The sequence below is a fragment of the Diplotaxodon limnothrissa genome, linkage group LG17 (assembly GCF_057381915.1).
Source record: "Diplotaxodon limnothrissa isolate DT_005_m linkage group LG17, D_limnothrissa_male_GT1.1, whole genome shotgun sequence".
In the NCBI taxonomy this organism is placed as follows: Eukaryota; Metazoa; Chordata; class Actinopteri; order Cichliformes; family Cichlidae; genus Diplotaxodon; species Diplotaxodon limnothrissa.
Genome location: NC_140612.1, coordinates 24,610,711 through 24,638,483, shown reverse-complemented (window position 1 = coordinate 24,638,483; position 27,773 = coordinate 24,610,711). Strand labels below are relative to the sequence as shown.

At 40.9% G+C, this 27,773-nt stretch overlaps 1 protein-coding gene across 2 annotated transcripts; it reads left to right on the top strand.

Moving 5' to 3' along the window:
• Positions 1-479: 479 nt before the first annotated feature.
• On the top strand, positions 480-18,069 carry igf1 (insulin-like growth factor 1). Of its 2 annotated transcripts, none has more exons than XM_085376042.1 (5): positions 480-572; positions 2,919-3,078; positions 12,801-13,048; positions 13,208-13,240; positions 15,076-18,069. In XM_085376042.1, the coding sequence occupies exons 2-5, from the start codon at positions 2,925-2,927 to the stop codon at positions 15,133-15,135; spliced, it is 495 nt and encodes a 164-aa protein (XP_085232168.1). In that variant the 5' UTR covers positions 480-572; positions 2,919-2,924; the 3' UTR covers positions 15,136-18,069. The 2 variants fall into 2 exon arrangements, with proteins under 2 accessions (XP_085232168.1, XP_085232167.1); XM_085376041.1 differs by lacking the exon at positions 480-572 and adding an exon at positions 1,305-1,586.
• The last annotated feature ends 9,704 nt before the right edge of the window (positions 18,070-27,773 follow it).

Sequence of the window (27,773 nt, the reverse complement as noted above, 5' to 3'; positions counted from 1 at the left end):
TTCCTCATTTTGCATGTGACACTTTAGGCTGCACCTGTTTTAAAAGTTTGGACGACTGAGCTGTAATCCTGCACTAAGAGCAAAACCAGACAAAAATACTGCCTTAATCGGCTTCATTTACGCCATCAAGGACCCTCAGCTCAGACGCCCCTCACTTTATCTGTGAGTTGAGCTCCTGTATCAGAAGTGTGTGTCAGTGCTGCTGCCTGTGTCAGATTGGGACATTTGATGATGATCGTGTTTTGACCCACTTTACCCAAACAACTCTAACTGTTGCGTGTCTTAAGTCCCCTTTGGAACCAACCATGCTTGTGATGCACACACACAAACACGGAGGGAGCATGCCTGGATACGTGCTGGTGTCCTGTTTTATGATTGGGTCACAGCAGTGATCTCATGTTTAGTGACTGGATCAGTGTTGATATCCCGTCCCTGCTGAGAACAACCCTCTTTAAGCCCTTGCTTTCGTCCCTTCCTGTGACACAGTGGGAACTGCGGGGCCCCATCTTCAACATGATGACAGTGGGTGGACCTGCATCAAGAGTCTGTCAGTGCAGACGATTGCTCCAAGGGTATGAAATAAATGTCTTCTTCATCATAAAACCCCATGTGTTTTTCTTTTTTTTTCCTCCTTTTTTTATTTTTCCACTCTAGTTCACAGGAGCATCAGATGTTATTTACAGGCGAACCCACTTCTATTAAGTGAAAATCAGCAAGAAGGGAGAGAAAACCAGAGACATACACCAGGATTATGCAGTGACAGTGTGCAGAAAGGCAGCAAACCCTGCACAGTGGCTCTCATTTAGAGGAAACAGGGCTTCACATGTGGCTTTCTGGCTCAAGTTTGCTCCTTACTGTAATAAAAATGTCACATTTTTACATTTTCACTCCGGTTCACATTTATTTAGCTTTTCCTTGTGAGGTTTTCGAGTTGGGAGCACTGCGGTGACCAAGTGGGAAAGTGTTTTTAATGATTTATTTAATCAAACCACTAGTGGAGAGACTTGCTGTTCAGTTACGCGGTGCCAAATTACGCACAACAGCAAAGAGCCATATCACAACCGCCAGCTCGTCTTTAACTTCTCCTTCATGAGCTTTCAGGGCACAAAATAATGCGTTTGTAAGAGTGTGAGCCGCTGCTGCTACTGCTGCTGGTGGTGGTGGGGCTGATCTGAACTACTAACCAAGTCTTAGAGAGATCAAAATTCAATCCCGTTCTGAGAAAAAACAGAAATGACGTTATTTGAATATGTGCCCAAAATCCTTAATGAATAACTTAGGACGAGTAGGAGGCAAATGCTGCCCCAGCTGTTTCCTGTTGAAAATGTCTGTGTAATGTAGATAAATGTGAGGGATTTTCTCTCTAAATCCGTCTCCTGTTCGCTAAATCTCACTTCTCCAAAACGAGCCTGCGCAATGGAACAAAGTCGGAATATTGAGATGTGACATTGCCCGCATCTCATCCTCTTTCTCCCTGTTTTTAATGACTTTAAACAAGTTCATTTTCGTCGGGCTTTGTCTTGTGGAGACCCGTGGGGATGTCTAGCGCTTTTTCCTTTCAGTGGCATTTATGTGATGTCTTCAAGGTAACTTACCTGATTTCCTTTGACACTATACATTATCACCTTGATTCTTCACTTGCTCACTATTTGCACAGAGCATCTTCGCCTACTTTAAAAAGAAACAATAAAAGGGGATTCTTATCGCTTGCTTGTATTTCACAGCTTTTGAACGCATGCATTGGTGCGGATTTATTCACATTTTTCTCCTTTTCATCCACTTATGGAACAACTCTCCCGCATGTCCTGGTAATCTATTTTATTTTTTTCCAGAGATAATTATATTTTCTACATTTTGCTTTGATTCTTTTTTCTTCTTTTTTCTTTTTTTTTTTGCAATCAAAAAATCATTGACATGGATCGTGCATGACTTTCAGCGCAGGTATGAATTTGGACATTTTCCGTGCGCCCGGCGCTTTTTTCCACCAGAAAGCCCTAATGCAGCTGTGCAACTTTCAAAGTAATTACTGCTGAGTCTGCATAATTTACGTGGTAAATATCTAACCTGATTCCTCTGCGGGGTTGAAAGACAGAGAGCGGGAGAGAGGAGAGATTATCAAGAAACACTTGGCGGGCGTCGGGACTTTGCGGTTGTGATGTAGATGGATAACGTTCCGTGTTTATTCTCTTTATTATGTACATTTGGCCCAGTCAGCTTCCTCCGCGGGCTTTGGCGGGAGAGCCTTTTTCCATCTCACATTTTGGATCGGAAAGATCTCTTGGCAGCTCATTTATTCTCCTTTCTGAGTGTCGAAGCACTTTTGCGCCTTATAATGCGCTGACAGCTAGGCTTTGGCACATTTTAAATGTTAAACTGGTTGTTAATGATAGATAGCCTGCATTTAATTAATGTGATTAATGCAGATTGTTGTTAACTTGCTAAGACCCACTACACAGAAGCCGGGCGGATGGACGAGAAGGAGAGGAGGGGGGTATAGTGTGTTTTCAATTTGGACGCGCTCCGCTCGGTTACGCACAGGCGCTCCGGAGCATCAGAGCTGCTCAGCCTCCTGTTTGACTGACTCTGGCACCGAGTGCGAGTCTGGATTTAATACATTTTCCTCCACATCTCCAAACTCCTGTAAAGTTACCATCTGTTTCTTTCCCCTTTTTAGCAGATGGAACATCCTGGATGCCCAACTTTAAGCTGGCTGCCTTTTTTTTTTTCAACCCTGTGTTTGACAGTGCGAGTGTAATACTGCCACTTACTGACGTGCCTTTGAGCAAGACACTGTGCAACAAACTGTCACAGCAGATGCGCTAAATGGAGAAGAGTGCATGAAGCTTTGAGTTGTGGTTAAATGAAACTCTTTTTCCGATGATGCTGTGAAAATGTTCTTGCTCTCTCCCTGTGCGCAGAGTGCGATGTGCTGTATCTCCTGTAGCCACACCCTCTCACTACTGCTGTGCGTCCTCACCCTGACTCCGACGGCAACAGGGGCGGGCCCTGAGACCCTGTGCGGGGCGGAGCTGGTCGACACGCTGCAGTTTGTCTGTGGAGAGCGAGGCTTTTATTTCAGTAAGTGCACCTTTTTATTTATTCATAAAGGTTGGCTGTATATGTCCCAGAGCTCTCCACCTCCTGCGAGCTCATAAATAAAAGAACAGCCAGTTTGACATCTCGTCTTGGCTTTCCCTTAATGTTTTTTTTTTTTTTTACTTCATTCATTCCTCATCCACTCTTACATCTTATATTTAAATTCCCTGTACATTTGTTTTAATGCTACTCTCATCACCGAGGTCAAATTCTGAATGAGAAAAGTTAGATGAAATATGGAATAATGATAAGTAACTCTTATTGGTGGCAAATCGCAGCTGTGACCAGAGGGAAAGGGCTTTAAGTGGAATTTGGCTATCTCCAAGAAAAAGGAGGGGTAGAAAGTAAATGTTGCAGTGAAGTTTTTTCTTTTTTCCACCAGAGAAGGGAGAGCCACCCAAAGAAAACCCTCGACCAAGAAACCAGGATTTAAATCTCCAATTTTTCCATTAAGGGTACAACCTAGCCCAGAGCAGCACAGGATATATGGAGCTATGAAGGTTAGGTGCAATGTTCCACCGGCAGCCAGAGTTTCTCAGGACATGTATCCTGCTTTGTCTGTCAGAGACGAGCAGCACGACTGTACATTAACAGTATAGTTGGCTCCCACAGAGCTGAAGGTTAGAAGCTTATTATTCACTTTTCTCTGGCTGGCATCCATCAATTAAGCCAGTTTCAGCAAATGTCCTCAACGAGCATCACATCTCCACCAACAGTCATTTCTTATTCATAAAATTATTAGTTCTCCCTCTGACTCCTGTGCAGTTTTGTCATAACAATCCATTTTAAATGGTTTGGTTTGGTCCCAAAGTTATGAAAGATTTTCCACATGTGGTAGACTTTGTCAGCTGCCAGTTCGAAAAACAGAAGAAGAAGATATAAGATTTCTCTTGGAGATCAGCAGCATCTATAATGCATTTGCAGTTCTTCTCTTTTCCAGTAATTGATTTCTTTCACCTTCGCTTGAACCTGAATAGTTTGAAAATATACCTTTTCTATCGTGTAGGACAATTAGAGGCCAGAAGAAGTGGGCAGTAGTGGTCTAAAGCCATGCTCAGGTTTAGCAGATAACTTTACTGCGTTCAATAACTTAGTTTGGCTTGATAACCCATTATTTTTTTCCTAATTATCACTAAAATGTAGCTGATTGAAATGAATTGGATAAGCAGAAGAGAATGGATGGCATTCACAAGCTTAGTCTAAATGCAAGCAGCATAGACTTCACCCTATGATAAAACCTACCCTGCTTTATGGTCCTATTTGACCATAATTTACTACGTAATCATCATGTTGCATTAGCTAAAAACCAATAATCAGCAAAGTGTTTACTGAAATCACAGATCGCAGGAGATGATCTGGTCATCTCCTAATAGAATTCTACGTAGTCCGACTTTTCCCATTTTTGCACCAGAGGAGTCGCCCCCTGCTGGCCATTAGAAGAAAAAAAATGCAGGTTTAAGGGACTTCAATACAAATATTGTCTATACACTCTGGTGTTGAAACAATGCTTAACAGCTGGGTTTAAATCCTTAACTGACCTAAACCAAGTACTGTGGTGCTGTGATTCCACAACGTGTGGGCCAGCTTTTAAGGGTACTGCAGGGCCCACAACCTCAAACTAGGAAATACCTCATCTTCAGTTCATGTGATGAACAAAGTTGCAATTATAGGTTTGGACCACAGAGCTACTTCTACTAATCTAAAGTATTTGTGAAAAAATTACGGCAACACACTAGGTCATGGTTAGCACTGCAGTTAGTAAGAACATAACATAACGTATACAAGTGGACTGATTGATTCTTATATAGCGCTTTTCTACTCTTTCGGAGTACTCAAAAGGCTCTATACAACATGCCACATTCACCCAATCACACCCATTCCACAAGAACCTTCTCTATTCATAGTGCTTTCTAACTACATTCACACACATGCATACTCCGATGGATGCATTGGAGAGCAACTTGGGGTTAGTATCTTGCCCAAGGACACTTGGCATGCAAACTAGAGGAGCCAGGGACCAAACCACCAACCTTCCGATCAGTAGGTGACCTGCTCTTCCTGAGCTACAGCCAACCCTCTAAAGGTTCTTATTGTTGAAGGGTTATTTCCATCTGCAGATCTCTGCATGTGGTGGCATGGCTCTGTTCTGGGACCTTTCCACCTTTCAATATACATGGAAAGGTGTGCCATGGATGGAAGTGGGTTCTAAAGTGGCGTGCAGATGTATATAGATGTGTATAGCAACTGGGGACAGACTAATAGATGGGATATGCTTTAGGCTCGAGTCCATTTGTGTCATGTGATGCGAGTATGAGGCTCTGAGGAGGCGTCTGTGTGCCTGGTAATTTACACGAACACAAAGATTTTACATTACCCTGCACCAACTACACTTGCGCCCTTCAGTCGGACTACAGAGACATAACAAGAACCATTGCTTGGCCATGGTGTCTCTTCAGCTATCTGTCGCTGTATCAGAATATAATAGACTCTTCATGCAGCTTAAATATAAGAGTTGGTCAACTGGATTTGTACAAGTTCATCAGCTCAGCTATCAACTGTTCTCGTTTGGCACTGAGAATCATCTGAACTGTGCTTTGATGGGACTAGCTACACCTGTCATGAAAAACGTCTGACACTGCATACAAAGTGCATTATGCAGGAAAGTGTTTACAGAACTCAAGTCAGAAGGTAATTTTCCCAAAGACTTCTATAGGACCAGAAGTCTTTTTCAAACTACAGCTATCACCCTCTAGTGGCCTGGAAAAAAATGCAGGTTTAAAGCACTTCCATGTTGGCTTCTCTTTTAAAAGCCAGAAGCTACTCTCAGATCAATTTCCTGCTTTCTACCAGCTTGTTTATGTATGACTTTGTTTCGGAGAGATTGGAAATTAAATAGGCACAATACAATTCACACATCACTGTAAAATCTCTCTCTTACCCCTTCTCTAACCTTAACAAAGGGTCTGAGTTGCATAACCTAAACCATGTTTCTGGCTGTTATGCTAAGAGATTCTACAAATTAAATAATTTAAATTCTATGGAATTGCGTCTTCTGAATGTAAATAGATTTCTTTACAGATAGCAGTGTCAGCATGCACCTTGCTGCTCCTCTCCCCGAATCCTGCTCCTTGCAGCTTTTCCAGGACCAGTCCACATCATTCTCTGCGTCAGGGCCTCTGTATGGCATTTGCCAGAAAGTTTTTTGGAGAGCCACCAAGCTACTGCAAAGCTGCGAGCCGTGTTCGTCCAGATGCTCCTGGAAATACCCACATGCTGTGAAGTGGTCTTGACAGCCAGTCCGATTGCCAGTATTCTGCCTGTTAAGACTTTTTGGTCTTTGGATTCCCTCGGCTTCAGCGTCTTCTTCTTTAAATGATCAAACATAACATTTTAATAAGTGCAGGCCTTGGATTCTGAGTAAACAGGTTTGAACTTTGGCATCTTTTTTTCCTTAGCAGTCTTTTTTTTTTTTTTTTAAACCCCAACTCTGAACATTTCATTTCTCCGATTTTGAAATGGTCCCGTGACCTGTCTGCAGCTGTAGCTTAAAAGTTTTTGATATGTTTAGGATTTTGACAAGGTATGAGAGTGTTCAGAGCCGGGTGATGTGGGAATGTGACAAAGGGTTGGATACTGATACCGGAGTTTAACTGCAGTTTATTAAATGGGAAAGTGTTGAACAGAAGCCAATGCAACTCATGAATCCTCATGTAGAATATACTTCTTAAACAGGAACAGACCTTTTTGTGGTGGTTGGTGGAACGTATTTGTCTTTCCCACATTACCTTACACTGAGCTGTCAGTGGACTACACAGCATCCATCTATCAATGCTACTTTTTCCTGTTAAAAAGAGACGTATTTCATGAACACTCCAGCCATTCTCTGAAAAAGATGACGAGGTTTGAGCAGCAGGGTGCTGTGCCTTGGAAAATATGCTTCTCGCCGTCGTCCTCGGTTTCTCTCGCTCTCTCATATTCTCGCTGTCATCCCTTTTCCTTTGCTTCTAGTCAGTAAAATATCTGGAGAATCCATTTGGGCTCTGTCGTCCATAGGACGCGGCAGAGTAACGGCTTGGCCAAAGGAAGCGTGATCCTTTCCCTGAACTCTTCCCCTCCAGTCTGGCCGTGTTGAACTTGGCAGCCCTCTGATTGATAATGTGTGCAGAGACAGTGTTGCAACAACAGCGGGCTTTATGTGCTCACAGTGCTTTTTGCCATGCCACCAGTAAAGTGAAGCACACTTGTATTTCACAACTGCAGATTTCCTACCCTGACAGAAAACATTAGTTGGTGGAAATTCATTTTTTTAAAGGGTAATTAAACAAACTGCGGTCAATGAAACAGAGAAAAAAAAACCTGCAGTCAGTTTTTCCAATTATTAGCCCGACCTAAAAAAATCCTTAGTTGTCTTTGTAATGCTTTAGCAGGCAGGACTGCGGGGTGATTTCACTGGGATGTTCATTCCATGAATCAGATCTGTTATGGGATGTTTTTTGGCTGAAGTGTGAGTGCTAAGTAGCTCCGCGCTCTAAGTCACTTTTAGTTCATGCTGAAATATTCAGCTGTTTTAGAGTGAGCACGAGATATTTAATCTTACTCTGTAAGACTTCTGCATAGTGTCTGCAAAGAAGATGAAATAATCCATCCTTTTTTCAGCCAAAAGCTCATCGTCGCTACACAAATACCCAATAAGAAGGCAACCAAATATAAAATGCAGTGTGCTCAGGTGAGTTGAAGGTGGAAAGGAGAGTGGAGGATGAGATATGACTTCCTTTTCAGTGTCTGTCCCTGCCAGTTTTATTCAGAGCCACTTGAGCTGGAGAAAGAGGGAGAATGTGTAAACAGCACGTCACATGCACGCACTTAGACTCACGCATGGCGAGGCCTGGTCCCTCAGCAGCAGGGGATTATGTGGATTACAGGATGATCAGGACACCCTCCACCATCCCCTCCCGCCATAGTTTTGCACTGGACCTGGGCACACAGCGGAAGGCACCAAGGCCCGAAGAAAGCCCTCCTGTGTCTTCTCCATCGCTATGAAAAGGTGTCGATTTCCCATGAAGACCTGAAACTAAACATCTCTGACCCCCGCTGCGAAATACTGGAACAAAGAGGCTTCTCATGAAAAGGACAGGCAGGCGTCGTCCAGATTTAAATCTGTACATTAGGTGAAGTTGAGACTCGAGGGATTTGAGGACACTAAAAAATACTTAACCTTTTCATTCATTCACATTATGCAGGCCTTCTACAAAGAAAACAGGGGAACATTAGTTAGATTTATAGATATCTTCTTCATGGCGTTCTTTTGTCTTTATAGATCTCATAAAATGGCTTGGTTTCGCTTGTTAGGTGTAACCAAAGACTCATGCACAGCAGTGATCACATTACATTTGTCTGTAATGCAGAAATGTAGCCTTCCTAAATTCGATAACTATTCAAATACTCAAGGCTATAATAAATAATGACATTTATCTCCACGATAAGCAGAAGAAATACATGATCAAACACAGGCATTAACCGCAGACAATCTAAAAGATGGATGCAGCTTCCAGGCAAAGTTCTTTCCCCTGCGATCTTTTTTAATGGCCACCAACTGGTGATAAAGACTTCCAGTGTCGAGGCTTTGCAGACACATGACCACTAACCATGTAATGATAACTTAACTTGTCTCCCAACTACCGATCATGAGAAAAAATTACGTTACATTTGTAAATTCCAAAAGTTGTTGCAAAACTTTTTCAAGAACACATACCCTGAAAAATCCATCTTTAAATATTCATAATGCATTTGGATAAGGTTCAAATTCTCACAAGCCGTAAAACATGGTACCAATGATAAAGGGATAGTTTCTAGTACTTAAAGCAGCTTTTCTAGTCCCTGCCCAGCCGTAAACTCCCTGACACTTCACAGGAGGAGCAGTGCACTGGCTCCAAGAATCCACTGCTTTTTATTGACCATGACCAAGCTGTAAAACTCAGATGCTTTCTGTGCCACTCTGGAATGGGGAAATCGAGCCATCTCTCTCCGGTGCTGTTCCTTGGAGGAATGAGCACTATGCATGCTGAGCCTGTCAAATACCAAACCAAAGATGTTTCAGGGAACCGTGCGGTGACATCAGATGAAAGACTTTACGAAAAACTAACATAGATTGTGGCTAGTCAAAACTATAGCATAGCTTCTGTTAAGAAGGATGCTGTCAGAGTGACATCCAAGGTGAAGAAGTACTCCACCCCAAAGACCAATTTGTGGTTTTTGTGCAGCCAGCTGTAGACTTAAACTTCAAACAGTGCTTCTATACATATTTAACCGGGGTCAAGTCTACGCAGACGCGTTCCACACATGCTCACTAGAAATCGTGTGGACCTCCTGATGGAGGAAGAAGAGCTGCTTAGTTTGCTGTGTTTGGCTGAACAACAGGAAAAAGTCAAAAAGAGAAAACAGTGTGTGCAAATTCAAAACAAGAACAAGATCAAGGTTGTGCAAGACATCACTAAACTACACATGGCGTATGAAACAAGCTTTCACTTGACTTTTAATTGGTGTGACTGCAGTGGTGCTAGTCCACACGGCTTCAGATTTTGGGTTGAGTGCTAATGTGCATATCAGTGATACAATGAGACAAAAGTTATGATTTGGCCTTTAAAAAGCACTTAAAAGAAGGTTCTGTAAATGTCTAAGTGGCTAATTCGTAGTGGACAAAGACTGTGGTTGTTTTCAGTTTACAACCGGTAGAACTTATTCCAAAGTTAACACACTTATGGACAAAGGAAAATACCTCAGAACACATCAAAATGTTCATAAAACTTCTGAAAAGAATAGCTTTTTCAATGTCCAGGGTTTCTCAGAGATGTGTGTGTTAGTTGTGGTTCCTTGACTCACCGGTTGTGCGACATGCATAGCTATCCAGTGTATCAGGCCCTCCTAAATAAACCTCTGGCTTTTTTCTCTTTATTTTCTCGAATTCACAACCAAGTACGGTATGTGCTGCTCTGGTTAGAAATATTTGTACAGGCTGGCATCATCTGCAAAGAAGTAAGTTGTTAAAGGTCCTTCCTAAAGACAGTTGGTATTTAATAATCAAAAGAAACGTTCTTTCTTTAAGTTTTCCTTCAGACTGACTTTTGCAAAATCGGCAAAACCTTTTTTGCATCTTCTTTATTTACCCTTATTTAACAGTCACAGAAAACAATTCTTTGTTGATGGGGGATTACAGCAGTTATCCAAAGCTTTTAGACCTGATTATTATATGCGTGTTTTCCCCTAACCTGCCTGAGCTGATTATCCTACATGTTACAACCGGCACCAGCTGATTACCCTGTCCCTTCCAGCTGTTTGTGCAGCAGGGTGGCAAACTATTTTCAGAATAATAGCGGATGTTAATTTGTAAGGCTTTATTGGGGGGGTGGGGGGGTTGGGGGATTGAAAAACAGGCCAGGCATTGAAGCACAGCCCCTCTTTTGGCTTTCAGAAACCATTATATAATCACCAGCCAGGGCTCAGTGTCGCAATTTTCTCATTTTAAATGTCTTCACGTCAGGTGTTAATAGAACAGCCAATGCTTGGCCCACTGTTACTCAGTGGGACAAGCACTGAAAGAATTTCTTAGAAAAACAAAATGAATACAATCGTTTGAACTGTATATAATAAATAGTTTAAATATCCAAATCAAGATTTTTTTTCAGCCATTTAAATATTTCAGTTTTCTAGTTTGCACACATCTAGTTTAGAAGTCTGAGATCTGGGTAAATCCAGTTCTTCTGTTTCCTAAATAATGCAGGTGCACAAGGTATTTTTAGCATCCAGCTACCTGATGAGCAACATGAAAGCCTCCCTATCACCCCCCATCTCCTCCTCTTCATTCACACCTCTGTTAGCCTCCACTCTGCTTTGTGTCTGGGGGTCTGAGGAGAAAGATGCTTCTGTTTCTGAATGAAAGCTGCTCTCTGTTCAAAATAACGTTGTCAGGACAAGGCAGACAGAGAGCAGAAGTTAATGCACTTTGTCAGCACTGGCAGTCTTCTGAGCCAAGAGCTATTAACTCTGAGAGGGAAAGGCATTTCCTCCTTGTAAATGCCATATTAAATTATTATTATTTCATTTGGTAACAGGGAAAAGCCCATCAGGACTATATTGTTCAAGGTGAGCAGGGAATTGTAAATGGGAAGTCTGGGTTTTTCTAAAAGCCACCAAAGAGGGTGGGTTCTGGGGGGTTAGGGAGTTAAAAGAGGAAGTGAGTACTGGCGTCACTGTAACTAAATGTGATCATTGAGTCAAAAATCTGTCACGCCCTGAGATGTATTATTTGGACTCAAAAACCTCCCCCAAAAAGCAAAATACCCAAAACACCTTTGCTAGCTGGCTTTGCTTCTTTACTTCATGCAGTGAGCATGCATCATGTCTCCATCCTCAAAATCTGTGTTATTTGAACGAGCCTCCAGGGTGCTTCTGCCAAATAAAAATGTGAATGAACAGTGGGACATAGCCAATGGTGGTGTGGTCCTAAAAGCCTGCCTGGATGTTTCTGCAGGTGGATCGGGCCCAGGGGACTTGTGGCTTGGCCTCGCTGGACTATGTAAAAGACACCTGGGCCAAAATGGCTGAGCAGGATATTCTCACCATTTGGGTGACTGCCCCCCTTCCCCCACCCCTTTCCCTCCTTTTTTTTAAAGTTTTTTTTTTTTACATTGATGCAGCTGCCAAAATGAGTCCACAGTGTGCAATGTGATATGTTGTAAATTTTACATGTAAGAAATCAGTGTCACTGAGACCGTACGGCTGTTATCACAGCTTTATTACGAGCGTGGCGTCGGCGTCCAGCCATCGCCAGAATGTCTTTGATTAATTCTATTAAAAAAATAAGAAGCATAGGAAAGGGAAAATAATAATGTCATAATTTAAAGACTCAAAAGTGACAATTTCAACTGAAAATGCGTAGTAAACTTTAAATCAATGGGTATTTTGGGAAAAAATAGACAAAGGCACGGATTTTGTTGGCTAATATAAAAATGTTTTGTCAGCTGTACACATGTAAAGTGTTTTTTCTGGCCTATGCTTTATATTTGTACAAATTAAAAAATATATGCAATTATATGTAGAAAGCACGGAAATCATGAAACAACATTGTTCCTTTTTGCTTCCTAGCTAACATCAATATTTTTGTTGTTGAGTTTGGCTGGTTCAGCTAAACCTGTACTGGCCATAACCATGAGGACAAATTTACCACTTAAATTATGTACTAAATTTCAAATCAAAGTTCCCTTAATTTAGAAGCAGGTAAACAAATGCGGACAACACTGATTTTACTGGCTGAACGGACATTTACCATTAACAGATTTTTTTTTTTCCTATAGGATGATAGCAAATTAAGCTAGCAATAGTTTTGTTAACCGATTTAAAATGTTGTCTCTGGCTGACTTTTTATATAAATATACTTTTAGAATATATCCAGTCATATGAAATCATTAAACAAATCTATGGTTTTTCTTCAAGTCCACTCAAGAGCCAAAATATTGCTACCTAGCCTTTTTATACCAGCTCGTGTAAACAAGTGCAGATTTCTTTCTGAAGTAGTAAAGTTTGGATCAATGAGTCCTTTATTTCAGCGCACTAGCCACCAATTTTGTTGGGTAGAAAATTAGAACTAAGCAATGGAACTGGTTCTGTCTCTCCATTGTCTAAAACCTGCTGCCGTTCTTCTCAAACAGATAAACCAACAGGCTATGGCCCCAGTGCAAGGCGGTCACGTGGCATCGTGGATGAGTGCTGCTTCCAAAGCTGTGAGCTGCAGCGCCTTGAGATGTACTGTGCACCTGTCAAGACTCCCAAGATTTCTCGCTCTGTGCGTTCACAGCGGCACACAGACATGCCAAGAACACCCAAGGTTAGTAGCAGAGCGAGCAAGGGGACAGAGCGTAGGACAGCGCCTCAGCCAGACAAGACAAAAAACAAGAAGGTGAGCAAAGCATCAAAACAGATAAATTTTAAAAATTGTTGATTGGATTGAATTTACATTTTGTTACATACTCAGAACATACGTGCATAATATCCTGATTAATTAAGGTAATATAGCTTAATTAGCAGAAACTAAAGTGACCTATTTTTTCTTCCACAGAGACCTTCACCTGGACATAGTTCATCCTTCAAGGTATGCATGCAAAATGATCTCATGTTTCATTGTCCTTTTGTCATCTAAGCTTTATCAAATACGCAATCTCGCCAATGACGTAAGAGTTTCAAAAGCAGGGCAATCTTTTTACAAGAAATGAAAACTTTATATAAATCCTAGTTCTAGAACATCAGGGGGCAACTAAAGAACGTGTAATTTCTAAATATGGATTCGGTGTCATAGTGTGAGCATTTTAAAATTCAACCATGTGCTTTTTACTCTTTTCTCAAAAAAAGAACACCATTAGAATCGGAAGAAGAAACTAAGTGGTTTTTGTGGTAGACCTGCAGTGGCACTCCCCAGGCACAATCTCCACTCTGCTACTTTACATTATGTCCTAAAATTCAGATAGCTTACAATACAACACATGCAAGGGAAGGAGCCAAAGCATACATATCACGTTTAGTGATTTTATGTTTGCAGCTGTTCGTACATCACTGGCAGTTGGTGGTGAACAATTTTAGATCTGTTCGAAGGTTGAGATCATACTCTGTCCGAATATAGCATGTTTTCTGACTGAATGCATTTGAAATCCGAGTGCCCACGTCTGATCAGAATAACCACACTCAGAAGAGGCAGAGTGTAAAATCAAGCATTGTAGAGGGAAGGATGTTGAAGAAAAATTCAGTGAGCTGCATTTGTTTGAATTCATTTAGAGTCCAAAAATCAATTATATAAAGAACATATCGTTGATTTAAAATATGCAGACCTCCTTGGCAGGGAGGTAAGGAGTTAAGAACTAAGTAGATAACTACTCCTAGAATCTACTAGAATAAGTACTGTAATAAGTACAGGCAGAACTACTTATGTACTTTCCCTTACTTAGGTCTTGCATGGCTCAGGCACATAAAAACCCTGTTTAGAGGCTAGGATGTGCAGATGTTAGTGGAAGAAGAAGTTATTTAAACACAGAGTGAAGAAAGTGATCAGCAGTCAGGTCAGGTAATTTTAAGGGCTTTTACTATTACTAGATTCTGGACTCTTCCAGAGCACAGTCCAAAGCAATTTCCCCCTGATTTCCCCTTGCTGTCAGTTGCTTGAATACAAGACCAGGATACCCCATCTGCTCTAGTGTTACCCTAACCAGTGTAAGAATCCTTATGGCATATGACTGACCTTAGACAAGATCACTTTTAGACCAACATTTGGATGTTGGAATGTCTTGATGCATGTTCCATCATACCAGAACGTTGATTCGGTTCATTGTGGACTGAAAAGGACAGTTGGATCATTAACAAAACCTTTCTCCCACTGAAACTGTAATGTACAGATGAATGAAAACAACTTTTTGGGATTTGGAAGTTAGGTACTAAAATTGATTCCTATTTGAAGTTACCAGAAATAAAAAATGAAAAATTTGTTTTGTTTCATTATTGTTTATCACCATCACCATCATGTTGCTGTGGTTAGCAGCTGTTTTAGGTTCTAAGTTTGAGCATCCTGGTTGGCTAGGGTCTTTCTGTTTGGAGGTTACATATCTGATTTCATTTCTTTCCACTGACCAAAGATGCGGTTGTTAAGTAAAGTGGTCATTCTGAACTGGCCATAGATGTGAAAGTGTGTATTTCTAAGTTTCTCTAAATTAGCCCCAAGATGCATGGGTAACCACACAGAGTGTATTGCACTTTTTACCTAATATCAGTTGGGATGTGTTCCAACCCCTTGTGACCCCCAAGTTGGATAAAGCAATATGAAAACTGCCGGGTAGATGAATTTTGACCAAATAAGTACAGAAGACCAGGCCATCCGGTATCTTCTATATCTCTGCTGTACATCTAAAAAAAAAAAAAAAATGTGTTTCTTTTTTGTTGCAGGAAGTCCACCAGAAAAACTCAAGTCGAGGAAGTTCGGGGGGCAGGAATTACAGAATGTAGGGAAGGAGCAAATGGACAAATGCCCAGCAACTTGGGAGGAGAGAAGGGAGTGGCCTTACCTGGTACCCCTGTGGAATGGTTCACTGTAAAACAAAAGAAAGAAGATGCTAATAATGACCTGAAAAGCTCTTCAAAATGATTGAAAACAGAGAGCTAGGTGGTGTGTAAGGGTCTGATGTGGAAAGTTGTGATTATTTTATACACTGCACCATTCCATACTGGGAGGAATTCTTTGTTAATGCAATGTAACAGACTAGTTTAGCTGCTAAGACACGAACAAGAGCTTATTATACCTCCATGTGGGAGCTGCAGCCTCCCCAGGCTCCAGGAAAGATGGGAACGTATCTGGGCCTCAGCCAATCAGAGAGCAGCATGACTGTGGCTCGGTCACATTTAACAGTTAGTACCCCAGTTCAAAGCTGATATATTACCTTCAGAGTTTGTTTTTATGCACCATCCATTACTGTGGATATTTTTATTATGTAAAATAAATAAATAAAAAAGGTTTGCTTTAAGGACAAAGACCAGGTGGTTCATCAGAGTTTGAACATTGTTGTAGGTATGTTAACTTGAGCCTAAGTCTAAACCTTACTACGAGGAGTCGCTGGAAGGTTTGAGATCAGTCCAAATCTCTCTTAAGCCCCAGGAAGTGTTCAAAACCTGAGGACTGAGTCTACAATCCAAACATTATAAAAAGAGCTCAAGCACTATTAGAGGGGATTTTAAAGAAAGTAGGTAGTACAGAAGGTACTACAAAAACAAGACTGGGATTTTTCACATTTTCCAAAACAGAAAAACAAATTAACCAGAAGCTAAAACTGAGTTCTCGTTTGGCCCTCAGAAGCGTGTCCTTCGGTGAAGTCAAAGTGCATTTGGCAAACTGAAGCGGAAAAAGTCAAATAATGACAATCAGGCAAAATGTTTGTCGTCTGCATCCTTTCACGTGTCAACACCCCAGCCAAATTTGATTTTTGACAACAGTTCAGTCAACATTTCCGTTTGAGTGGAAACTTGTGTTTAACCTTGAACACAGGTTTCCACTCACAACCCGTGTTCAAGGGTAAACACGATGTTATGAAAGTTTAAATGGTAAATGGCCTGCATTTGTATAGCGCTTTTCTAGTCCGTAGGACCCCAAAGCGCTTTACACTACATTCAGTCATCCACCCATTCACACACACATTCACACACTGGCGATGGCAAGCTACATTGTAGCCACAGCTGCCCTGGGGCGCACTGACAGAGGCGAGGCTGCCGGACACTGGCGCCACCGGGCCCTCTGACCACCACCAGTAGGCAAACATGGGGTTAGTATCTTGCCCAAGGATATTTGGCATGCAGCCAGGATGCAGCCTGGGATCGAACCACCGACCTTCTGATTAGTGGCTGACCTGCTCTGCCACCTGAGCTACAGCCACCCACCCCAGTTTAGTCAAAGCAAGTGCTCTAAAAAAAAAAGCAGAGCCTTCACACGTATGAATTTAAGTGATTGATCTTGACCTGGATATTTTATTAGCTTAGGAAGGCTGAGAATTTTGCAACTTTATCTGATGGCAAGAGTAGAATAAACCTCCACTGCATTCATTGCAGAGTGCACCCAAGAAACACACATATTTGGTGAACGTTGGCAAAACCACAAGGACAAATCTTTCTGGTGATGTGATGTTCGCATATCAGAATACAAATACACATACAAAAGCACTCACAAGGTAAATTAGAGTTATGCAACTACAAGCAAAGGTCATGCAGACATACACCAACTTTGATGAAAAGCCAGTTCTGAGAAGTCCTTGCATGAGGACTAACAAAAACGGCTGTTTGTTTAAGCCTCCAAAAAAAAAAAAAAAAAAAAAAAAAAAAAAAACAGATAAAAAAAAAAAAAAACGATAAGAAAAAAATAATAATTGCCCAAGACGACTCATCTCTGGCTCTGTCTCCTCTGCCTGTGTATAATCAAACAGTATTCCCATTATGTTAACCTATGCATTACTATCATTCATTGTACATGATGGTTTCATATAACAAAACTGTATTAAGAATCCTATCCACTGTATAATGGTGCTATTTTGTAGTTTGTTACTTGCAAGAGATGGCTAAGAGACTGATGGCAGGGCTTACATTGGAGGTCTTCCCTTTTGCACAGCCTTGTGGCCACCATTTTAATAGTGTTTTTATTTGTAAGCTGTTTCAATAAGGTAGTAGTCTAAGCGAGTAAATGTATCTGTGTGAAATCTGTGAATGCATGAAGAATTTAAAAAAAAAAAAAAAAAAAAGGAAATGAATATACCATGTTGTGTTCCCAAGAAGGCAAAATGCTATTTTTTCTACTGTTTTAAATTATTTTCTCAATATAGATCCCTTATGCCAAATAACTTGACAAAATAACTGTGAACAATGATTCTTCCAATTGTATTAAGATTGTAAAAAGTCATCGTGTACTTTTGTCTGTCCAGATGTGTGTGTTGGTGATAATTCACCTAACTGGAAGTCAAAGTACCAGCTATTGAAATTACTTAAAACAAGACAATGCAACCTTTGTCAAACAGTAGACAATCAGCATACATCCAACAAAAATCCCAAATGTACCCATTTCAGTAACATATTTAGAATCTGGATCTTTAATTTAATGACATAAATAAAAAGAGGTCGTTGCTACTCTCATAGAGACGGGGTGACGAACCCTACGAAAGTAGGGCTGTGGACTCAGAGTTGACTGGTCGATAGTTTAGTTGACACGCTCTTACCTAATAACATTTTTATTGATTATATGGTCCTCAGTCTTACTGGGCTCACAACTAAGGACTCACCCAAACCTGAGTACATTGACAGTATATAAGATGGGCACTGTGAAGTCAGCCACTAGTTTGAGAAATCCTGTTGAGGTCTTGAGCTGATTTATTTATTCCTTTTTTTCCCCTTTTCTTTCTTTTTTTTTTTTTTTTTTTTTTTACTACCATTCTTGATGCTTTGAAACCAGAAAAGATGAACTTTGAAACCACACAAATTTATATAGAACAGAAAGTAATTTTGAATCTGCAGGAGTCACCCTCTGGTAGCATTTGAAAAGAATGCAGGTTTAAACCTCTTCTGCTTTGGCATCTGGTTGCCTATGCCTATGAGTGTTGGTTAGCCAATGTAATTATTATTTATAGATTTAATTAACTATTACTCAGAGTCAGTTCCAAAGTAACTGACAACATTTAAAGTTCGCAGCATTTTGAAAATCACAGTTCAACTACCAACAAACCACATCATCTAAAAATTGTAAGACAACATGTCTGCCTTAGTATATTTAAATTTTTTTTTTCTGATAATAACTTACACCTGCAGATTTATCCAGATACAGCTTCACTGGCTTCAGCAGATAAGACTAAAATGGGTATGACATACAGTGAAGGATTAGGGTCATTGAAAAAAAATATCTTTGAGTCGGACCTGTGCCTGTCAACATGGAATATAATGGCATAAAGTTCAATATTTTATTCTATTTAACTAAAATTAAAGAGCTGCTTCACAGAGATTGTGAGCTCTTCTGAAAACTACTCCATTGGCATGGGGAAACAATCACAAGTTGTACTTGAAATGTTAATAAAATTCCTGCTGCTATCTCAAAACTCCAGATTTTTTAAAAAACCCCAGAGGATTATTTTTATCTCTGTTTTTTTGTTTTTTGTTTTTTTTAGCTATTAGAAAACTAGCAAAGCCATTTGCAGATATATTAACTTTATAACTTTAACACAGTGGTTCAGCAGAGCTTAGAAAAATACAGCCATAATTGCAGTTTTCCCATTCTTCCCGTTCCCACTCCTGGCTAATTGCCTTTAACACACTTCTCCATTATTTAGTCTGTTGGTGCTAACAGTCGCGACAGAAAAGAAGTGATCTTCCCACAAAATAAATGTAGGGCTGAATTATTACTTGTGCTTTGTCTCTACATTTTTTATTTAGCCAGTTAGCTTAGCTTGCTGACTACGTGTACTCAATGTAATCCGCCCACTAGCAATCCTAAAGCTCACAGATTAACACAGGAAGTGAATCCTGTGTGTTATTTCACCTCAATTTTTAAAGATTAGATAAACAAGATTCTGAGCTTTAGAGGAGCTTTAAAAAATAAATAAATAAAACCCTCTGGGCAGAGCCAAGGCAGCTGTTCCCTGTTCCTAGCTAACATTGCTAAGCTAAACTAAAACTGGGCTTACGTTGTGCGATTTTTTTCAGTCGCGTTATTCAGCTCCTGCTCAAACTGCACGATTGACTCGTAGAGGTTAGAAGTTCGTCGGTCACGATGCAGGGTCTCACACTATACGGCCCGATGCTCTGATGCGACCTGAGTGCTCACACTGTGCGTCCATAAAATGAAGGTTATAACAGAAATTCTGTCGCTCGCTCTCCCTCTGTCTTTCACTCACACAGACATGCACCACCACCATCAACTTTGCTAAATTGCTAATGAAAAACATTGATCAGCTGTGATTGAGCAGCAGTGTAGAGCCAACTATTTTCACGGTTGTTGTGGTCGTGATAATTTTGTGAGGCCACATCAAAAAGGCTCGGATGAGCTTTCCAAAGTTCTACAAGTGCCTCCATCGCTTGTGTTCAGCTCACACGCTGCACTGCCGTGCTGCTCCGTCTTTTTCACCGACATTTATGTGTTTGCGTGTGCGCAGTGTGAGCGGCTGCGGTGATACCCTCACGACGGTCGGGAGGATTTCAAATCGGTTTGAAATCCTCACGACCAAGCGATTGATGATCGGGAGCTGGTCGTGAGGTGTTAATCGCTTCTCGTTACCCAACGTATACTACACGATCCACGACGGACGATAAAGGCCAAAATCGGGCCGATCACCAAAACGGGCGCACGACTCAAAAATCGTCTCAAAATGGGCCAAAAATCGCACAGTGTAAGCCCAGCTTAACGGGCTACTGAACCTGGCTTCATATTTAAGCTACAGTTAAAAATGAAATTAGCCCATGTTGAGAACTGAACTAAGATTGCATTGTCTGGCTTTAAGAGTAACCCAGGAGTTTAATTTATCTTGTCCAAAACATTCGTTATCAATTCTCAATTAAAACTTATTTTCACAGATTAATTTAAAAGTGTGTTTTTGTTTCTAAAAAGGTTGTATAATGTGGATTTGCTATATTCTTTAGTGTTTATTCTAAGCAAACTGTCTTATTAGTCAACCTGGCAGCAGAAATGAAATAGGAAGCTGGCTGGAGAACAGCTCTGGTCCTCCCAGATCTTCAGATAAATGGTATAAACCAAAGACTTTTTGATTAAAGTGAAGCCTCACTCACCATTATTGTATCATGAATGAAACCAATGAGCTGTTCATTAAATATCAAATGATGGTATCACTGTCTCAATTTCACTACAACAACAGTACACCCGTCACACTATGTTTCTGGTACCTGAAATACAGTTTGTGCATTAAAAAACAGAAGCTGCAGCAACCATCTTCACACAATGAATGAAACATTCCAGTTTGTCAGTGGTATGCAATGATCAATAAAGCCTGGATCATGGGAGCGTGTGAGTCATTAATGATTATATGAGGTGTTATACGAGATGATACAATTTCCTGAAGGTCACTGTCCAAAACAACTGTCTGATTGGAGCGCTGTTATTCATGGTGCTTGATTGCCTTCTGTAGACAAAAAAAAAAAAAAATACTGACAAACTGTTCACCATTCCTGCTGAATAAACCACTTGTCAACATCACAGAAATGGCTGGAGCGTTCTTTCATACTGCATGTGTATTAACTTATAAAAATCTCTGGGGAAACATAACCCTGTAAAGACATTACTCTCCCTGCCACATAACATCACACTGGTAGCATCTATATGGCTTTTATTAGGAACCCAGTGGAGTCAGACACATAAACAGCAGATAATTACAAAGTAGAAGTTCGTCCCTCTTAAATCTTTAAAGACATTTTGGTCATGGATAAAGCCATAACTCAAGCTGAGGCTTTGTGCACCATGCATATGAATCTGGTTGGGCTAAATGACAAAGTAATACTTCCTAAGAGGCAGCAGGATCTGCCAAAGCAAACAGAGAAGGGGCGTGGTGCTTCCTGCATGTCTCAGCTCTATTGGGGGATGCTAACAGTGACAGCGCTGAGCTCTGCTCGTTGTCAGCACTTAAATTTTTATTTTTTATTTTTTTTTAAAGAACTGATGTATATGGGGCAACAACAAAACCCTGATAAACTGACTCTCTGGCTGACGCTCAGCAGACAGCGGAGATCAAAATGTGAAACAGCAGGAACGCCGGCAAGGTCCCGGTCATCCTGACCATCCTGGATGTTATTTCATCCCTCTCCATGACTAATACTGAATCAATTATCTTACCCTAATGGGACAATTGCAGGTTGCAAGCTTGCAAGATTTAGAGTTCAAATAAATTGGAGAGATCGTGTGCAGTGGAGAGAAAGAAAGCCAGTTATCGGAGTGAATATCAAGGTTAGGATGTCTTTAAAATGCTCATTTTATACTCTTATATGGGCTAATTTTGCATTACATGGTGAGTCAAAAGAGTGCAACACACAAACATGTTTGAATAACCTCAGGAACCAGGATGGTTGTGGAAAGAACAATCTCTTCCCATTGATCTACGTGCACTCGGGATCCAGTGCATCTGAGGACACAGATTTTGGACTGGGCTCTGAAACACAATCTCTCCACACTCTTCAACTCCTCATCTTAAGCACACAATTGTCTTTTGAATGACCTTGTGGTCTGTTTTACTACCCTCACCAATTTTACTACTTATTCTGCTGGTTGTTTTACAAAAAAGAAAAGAAAAAGAAGTTGTAAGGCCTCATCAGTCTCCCACCATCCATTTTTTTCCAAAAGGACACCCAGGATTTCACTTCACCGAGTTCTAACTTTTGCTCCTTGCTGTTGTCAGCATTTTTTGTCTTTAATCTTAAATGTTTTTACATTTTGGAGGTAAAAATCCAGTCTTGGAAAATGATGAGTTTACTATGAGAAATTTACAAGTAGCCCTGTGTGTAATTTGATTGCTACTGCAAGCCAAATGCAGTGCAAAGTGCAAGAGCACGGTGCTAACTCAAGAATATTAGCAGCTAGATTAAAGAATGTATTCAAAAAAACCATGTAAAGCTTCAGAATTGGAGATTCTCTTTCTCTCAATTTCAGTCAACAGTGGAAATTCACTGAGACTTGATTATAGCAGGAGAGTGTTGGCTCAGCTGTGTGCTTTAAGAACCCATGATGTCAGAGCCTTATTTTCCTTGGAGAGGCTCTCATCAGCTGCATTGTTCCAGGAAACCATGGTCTGTTCTCTGGGCAAAAAAAAAAAAAAAAAATCCTGCCCAAAATGCGATCCCCCCTCTTCTGCACCCGCATCTCTGCTGAATGCAGCACGCCGGCCTCTGGCACAGCTCAAGACACACACATAGATGTGAAGCATCCTGGACGAAGCATCACATTTCCTTGGAACCAGAGCTTCCCCTGCACTGCAACAGTGTTTGCCTTTTACTTTCTTTTTTGTTTTTCATTAGAAGATGAGTGTCGGTGATGAAAGGCAGCGTGTTAATACAGGACGAGGAAATAACATGCTGTACCCTGAAGGACTATTAAACAATGCTGCTACTGATGTCATAGAGCCCAGTCTTATTATGAGGTCTCGTTTACGCACAAAGATGTAGGTGGTGTGATTGAAATACAGCACCGGCAACTGACAGGTGATGCAAGCAGCTGACAAAGCCGTTGATAAAAACACTCTGCAGCTTAACCGAGCTCAAAATTTAAAAGACGCACAGACCGAATCAGATCTGGATGCAATTACAAGCGCATACAAACAAGACCAACTGCAGTCAGTAGTTGAATAAACTTTGTTGGCATGAGTTGAAGATTTGACAAGCGGTGTTGTGGAAACATAAAGATTTAGTAAATAATGTTCATGGATACCCACTGAATCACATCTGGTCTTCATAAGATTATTTGACTCTTGGCTTTTCTACTAATGTTCTTTGTTACAGAATTATGGTAATGATTTCTTAGAAATTCGGACTGGGTGAAAAACGCAGTTACCAGATAGAGAGACCTTCACCACAGCTCAGAGTTCGTTGATTCCTCTCGGCAAGTGCCAGGGGAGCTGACAGAGCCCAGAGGCTCATGAATCAGGTGGACTTGCTTTGAATTCCCAGTCCATCCCCTGTCCATGAATGCACCCTCTATAAGAATAAATATGGGAAAAGGGAGGGATACATTATCAGAAAGAAAGAGCGGGAAAGGTTACAACAACAGAGCACGAAGCTCACAAGTTCAGTTGTGCTTCTGCTGGAACGGCCGTGCCCCTGTGGACAAGTTCAGTCCTTCAGTAGAAGTCCTCGCCCTCCAACAATAATACTTACAAAATAAAGGCTGACCGCTCCAAGTAAAATCACTTCAGCTGAGTTCAATCGCTATTATTCATGTCCTGGTTCTCCATTCCCTGCTCCACGGCTCCTGTGATATTAATAAGGTAAGCCCTTTGAGCTGAGAAGAAGCCTACCAGGCGTTATGTCAACATTTTTGCTTGCCTCCGCCTTTATTGTCAGCTGATGGTCAGCACCTTGGTGTGAGAGCTCGTGATCAAACGGCCTGGAGGCTTGATCACAGGGCTATTGCAGATCAAATTCTCCTTTAAACAAAAAGTTTGACAGGTCGCTTATTTGCGTTCTTGATGAGAGTTAGATGAGAAGACCCCACTAACACCTGACACTACTCTGATTAGTATGGTAAATACAAAGCTACCGCCAGCAGCTGGTTAGCTTAGCTTAGCATAAAGAGTGAAAACAGCTAACCCAGCTGTTTTCATTCTCACAAATGACCTATTTACACCTTAAAGTATGACATCAGCGTTTTGTCAATTTGGCCACTTGCCTTCTATCCGGTCGTTAAGTGATGACATGACGAATCCTACTTCCGGGCCTAAAGTAGCCTGTGTTTAATATGGCTTTTGTGTTGTTAACATGTTTAATGTTTTGTATTTTCTTCTATTTAATCTCAAAAAGCTCCTAAAACAGTCAGTGATCACTGTTGACCTCCCTCGGCTTTTATTACCGCTAATCATTTATTTAAGCTCAGTATTTAAAACCTTAGGATGTAACTACAGCCCAGCCCATGCAGCAGTATATGAATGACTAACCTTGTATTGTGGATGGATTATCTCAGTTGGTCTCCTGGCTGAAGTTTGGTCCTTTTACAGCATCCTGCCATGCGATTACATTTGTTCCTGACCACCGAGAACACTCATGTTAACTTTTATCGAGTGGAAAAAAGTTAGCTTGTTTATATTATGCTAACATAGCTGTGTCGCTAGCGGTCACGTAGCACATCATTATATACCAGCTAGCCAAACTTCAGTAAACCTACAAACGTCACTGCTGTTTAGTTTTCTGTCTTCATTTATGTTGGAAGTGATAACAGCTGTTTTAATTTGTTTCCAAAACCCCGCAGTCAGGACATGCTATATTGTATTTCGATAGAAGCTAGCGAGCTAACTTCCTGCTAACTTCTAACTCCGTTAAATGTCATAAATTCCGTTTTCGTGGATGCCTGGATGTTAAACACAATTGTTACACCTGGTAGAGCAGAACGCTGATCATTTTATTAAAGATGAAAGACTTTAGACAGTGTTTCAACTCTCAGTAATGCCATAGTGATCGTTTGATATATGGACCTGCAGCGGAGTTTAGGCCCAGACACGGCTAGTGACGTCAGACTTAACGACCGGATTGGCGTTTGAATGAACGGCAACAAGTGAAGCAAAGGATTCCTTTTCTTGGCCTTTTGTATAGCACTGTTCTTTCTTTATCATTCGGCTTACTTTTTATCATATTGTAGGAATGTATTTTAATACCTTGGCTCCTTTTTTACCCTGGAGAAAACCTAGCATTAATTAAAATAGGTTGAGTTGTTTCACCCACATAGGGGGACATCCAGGGCAGACACAGAACTCCATGGAGTTATATATCTTAAAAAAGTCTGGGATTTCCTTTGGGAACTACCAGAAGACTGGAAAATGTTGTTTGTCAAAAGGACACTACTTAGCCAGCTGTCACTAACTACAGTACAGATAAGGTAAAGAAAATGGATGGATGGATGGATGGACTATTTACATGTACCATGATCTTTATAGGCAACAGTAACTGGCGGATTATAAAGCATGACCCAAAACACAACAGTTAATGATTTTTATGACTTTGGAAGAGTGAGTTTTTACTTCAAGAGTCCAAAGTGAGAGCAACAGGGTGGAACGACTGGAGGATGGACGAGCAGGTGGGTTTGAGAGGTGAGTACTTAACTAAGACTTTCCAAATGAGCCAGATCAGCATGAAAGAAAGAGGTAAGTGATACAGGCAGAAAGTGAACTCTTCAGCTTTTCAGGGGCAACTACGGAACAAGATATCAAAGACGTTAGCACAGGGGGGAACTTTGGAAATTACAGGAGCCATAGAGAAGCCTGAATGCTGCTCTACTATTGACAAAAATATGGCAGAGATCGGATGTTTTAGTTGGTCTTTAAGTTCAAGATAGGAGATGAGGAACAGGTCAAGGAATGGGCATGAACAGGAGACTCCATCTACAGGTTAAACCCATCCTTTACCTAAAGAGCTAAGTCAGTAAAAAGCATGGGGAAAATCCCCTGAACAGTACAGGACCATGACAACATTTTCAAACCACAGACTACTTTAACTATTTTAACTTTCTCTGATTTGTGTGAACATCAAAACCTTCTCAACACCATATTTTATACCACAACCACCATTTTTTGTTGGACCAAGGTTAAGGTCTTTGTTCGTAGGGGTGCCTCACATCTGTAATTTTGGTTTGCATCAACTGGAAACCTTGAAGGCAACAAGTAAACAATAAGGTGTGAAAGGACCCCTTTAGTGACTTCTACAATAATAATAATAATAATGGATTGGATTTATATAGCGCTTTTCAAGGCACCCAAAGCGCTTTACAATGCCACTATTCATTCACTCTCGCATTCACACACTGGTGGAGGCAAGCTACGGTTGTAGCCACAGCTGCCCTGGGGCAGACTGACAGAAGCGAGGCTGCCATATCGTGCCATCGGCCCCTCTGGCCAACACCAGTAGGCGGTAAGTGAAGTGTCTTGCCCAAGGACACAACGACCAGGACAGAGAGCCCAGGGACCGAACCGGCGACCTTCCAGTTACAGATACGCTTCCCAACCCCCTGAGCCACGGTCGCAGAGAGCTGTTTGCATGCTTGCTCTGTCAAATGTCACCAAAATCAGAAGAATCAGTTTTCCAGAAGCCACATGCCTGCACAAGATTACATGGAAACCCAGCAAATAGTTCTTGAGGCACTTGCAATCTTGATTTAAGAGGTGTACTCCCGATTCCCAGAACTACTGGAAAAGCATTGATTAAAAAACCCGTCTTCAAGCAAAACAATCAGATTGGGGTGGGGTTTTTTTTTTAAATATAGCTTCAAAACAACCAATATAAACATTCTTTAAACAACAAAGAGAATTGCTTTCACTTGGCTGGTGATATAGAGGCAACAGAAGAAGAATGCTAACCCTAACCCAGGTTAACTAGGAGGCTTGAGCTCAACCTCTTTTAAGATAAACTTTCACTTGCCATTTAATTGGACTTTTTTGGTTAGATTAAGGAACATAAACTATGTGGTTTGCCTAAAAATGTTCTCCTTTTAAATTGTAAGATAAAATGACCAACCTGGCTCAAAACCATGTAAAAGTGACCACATCAGAACACACTGTACTCGCACCAGTTAACGAGGCCACAAAAACATAACTTTAAATAAAACTTGTAATAAGAGCTTGCACAAGCAACCTGTGGGTTTAGTCTCCTTATAAATAAGATGAACCCCTCCTCCAGAATTTACAAAAGAGATATATTGTTAAATTTGTGACTTTTAGATAAGCTGACATGACTTTTGTTTTCATCAAACAGAATATGCTAGCCATTTCAGCCTATTTTCCGTCTTTGAGCCAAGTTCAACTAACAGACTTCTTCTATTCAAAGTCTTGGCAAGAAGGTATAATAGTGATTGGCGATACCAGACAAATAATCTAAGTAGGTGCCTTTTTACCTGAGTCTGGAGGCGACAGCACCTTGTTGATGGGGATCTTGTTAAGTCACTGATACCTCTGAAAGACTCCCTGTGTGAGTTGTGTTTCTTACTGCAGCAAGTCTCCATCTTATCACCTGCTGGGTTAATTTCAACATGCGGATTTTGAAGGGACAGATTTGAATCAGTTCCTACCCTTTGACCCTCTATGAGCCTTCTTTCCCCGAGTTCTTTAATGTGGTTAAAATTATAGCACACCATGTTTCCCCATCTTTAATAACCTTAATTCGCCAAATCTTTAAATGTACTAAATGAAGTTTGTCACCTTTTGCTTCCCTGTTAATGGACTTATACCACATCTCCTGTGACCTTTGATCTTATACGTTGATGTGTCCCTGTGGGAGACATGATGATGATTTTGTACATTAAACAATTGTGAGCTGGCAGCAAAATGCTCTCTCCCTCAATATATAAAGCAGCTTAAAGTCCAATCATACCAGTTGTTAAGGCAAGGCTCAACTGGCGAAAGTCTTAAGAAATAAACATTGTAGATACC

Excerpts from the sequence above, each read along its gene's own strand:
- igf1 (XM_085376041.1), top strand. The coding sequence starts at position 1,539 with ATGTCTAGCGCTTTTTCCTTTCAGTGGCATTTATGTGATGTCTTCAAG. Across the intron at positions 1,587-2,918 it reads ATTTATGTGATGTCTTCAAG|AGTGCGATGTGCTGTATCTC; the intron begins GTAACTTACCTG and ends CCCTGTGCGCAG. Across the intron at positions 3,079-12,800 it reads AGAGCGAGGCTTTTATTTCA|ATAAACCAACAGGCTATGGC; the intron begins GTAAGTGCACCT and ends CTTCTCAAACAG.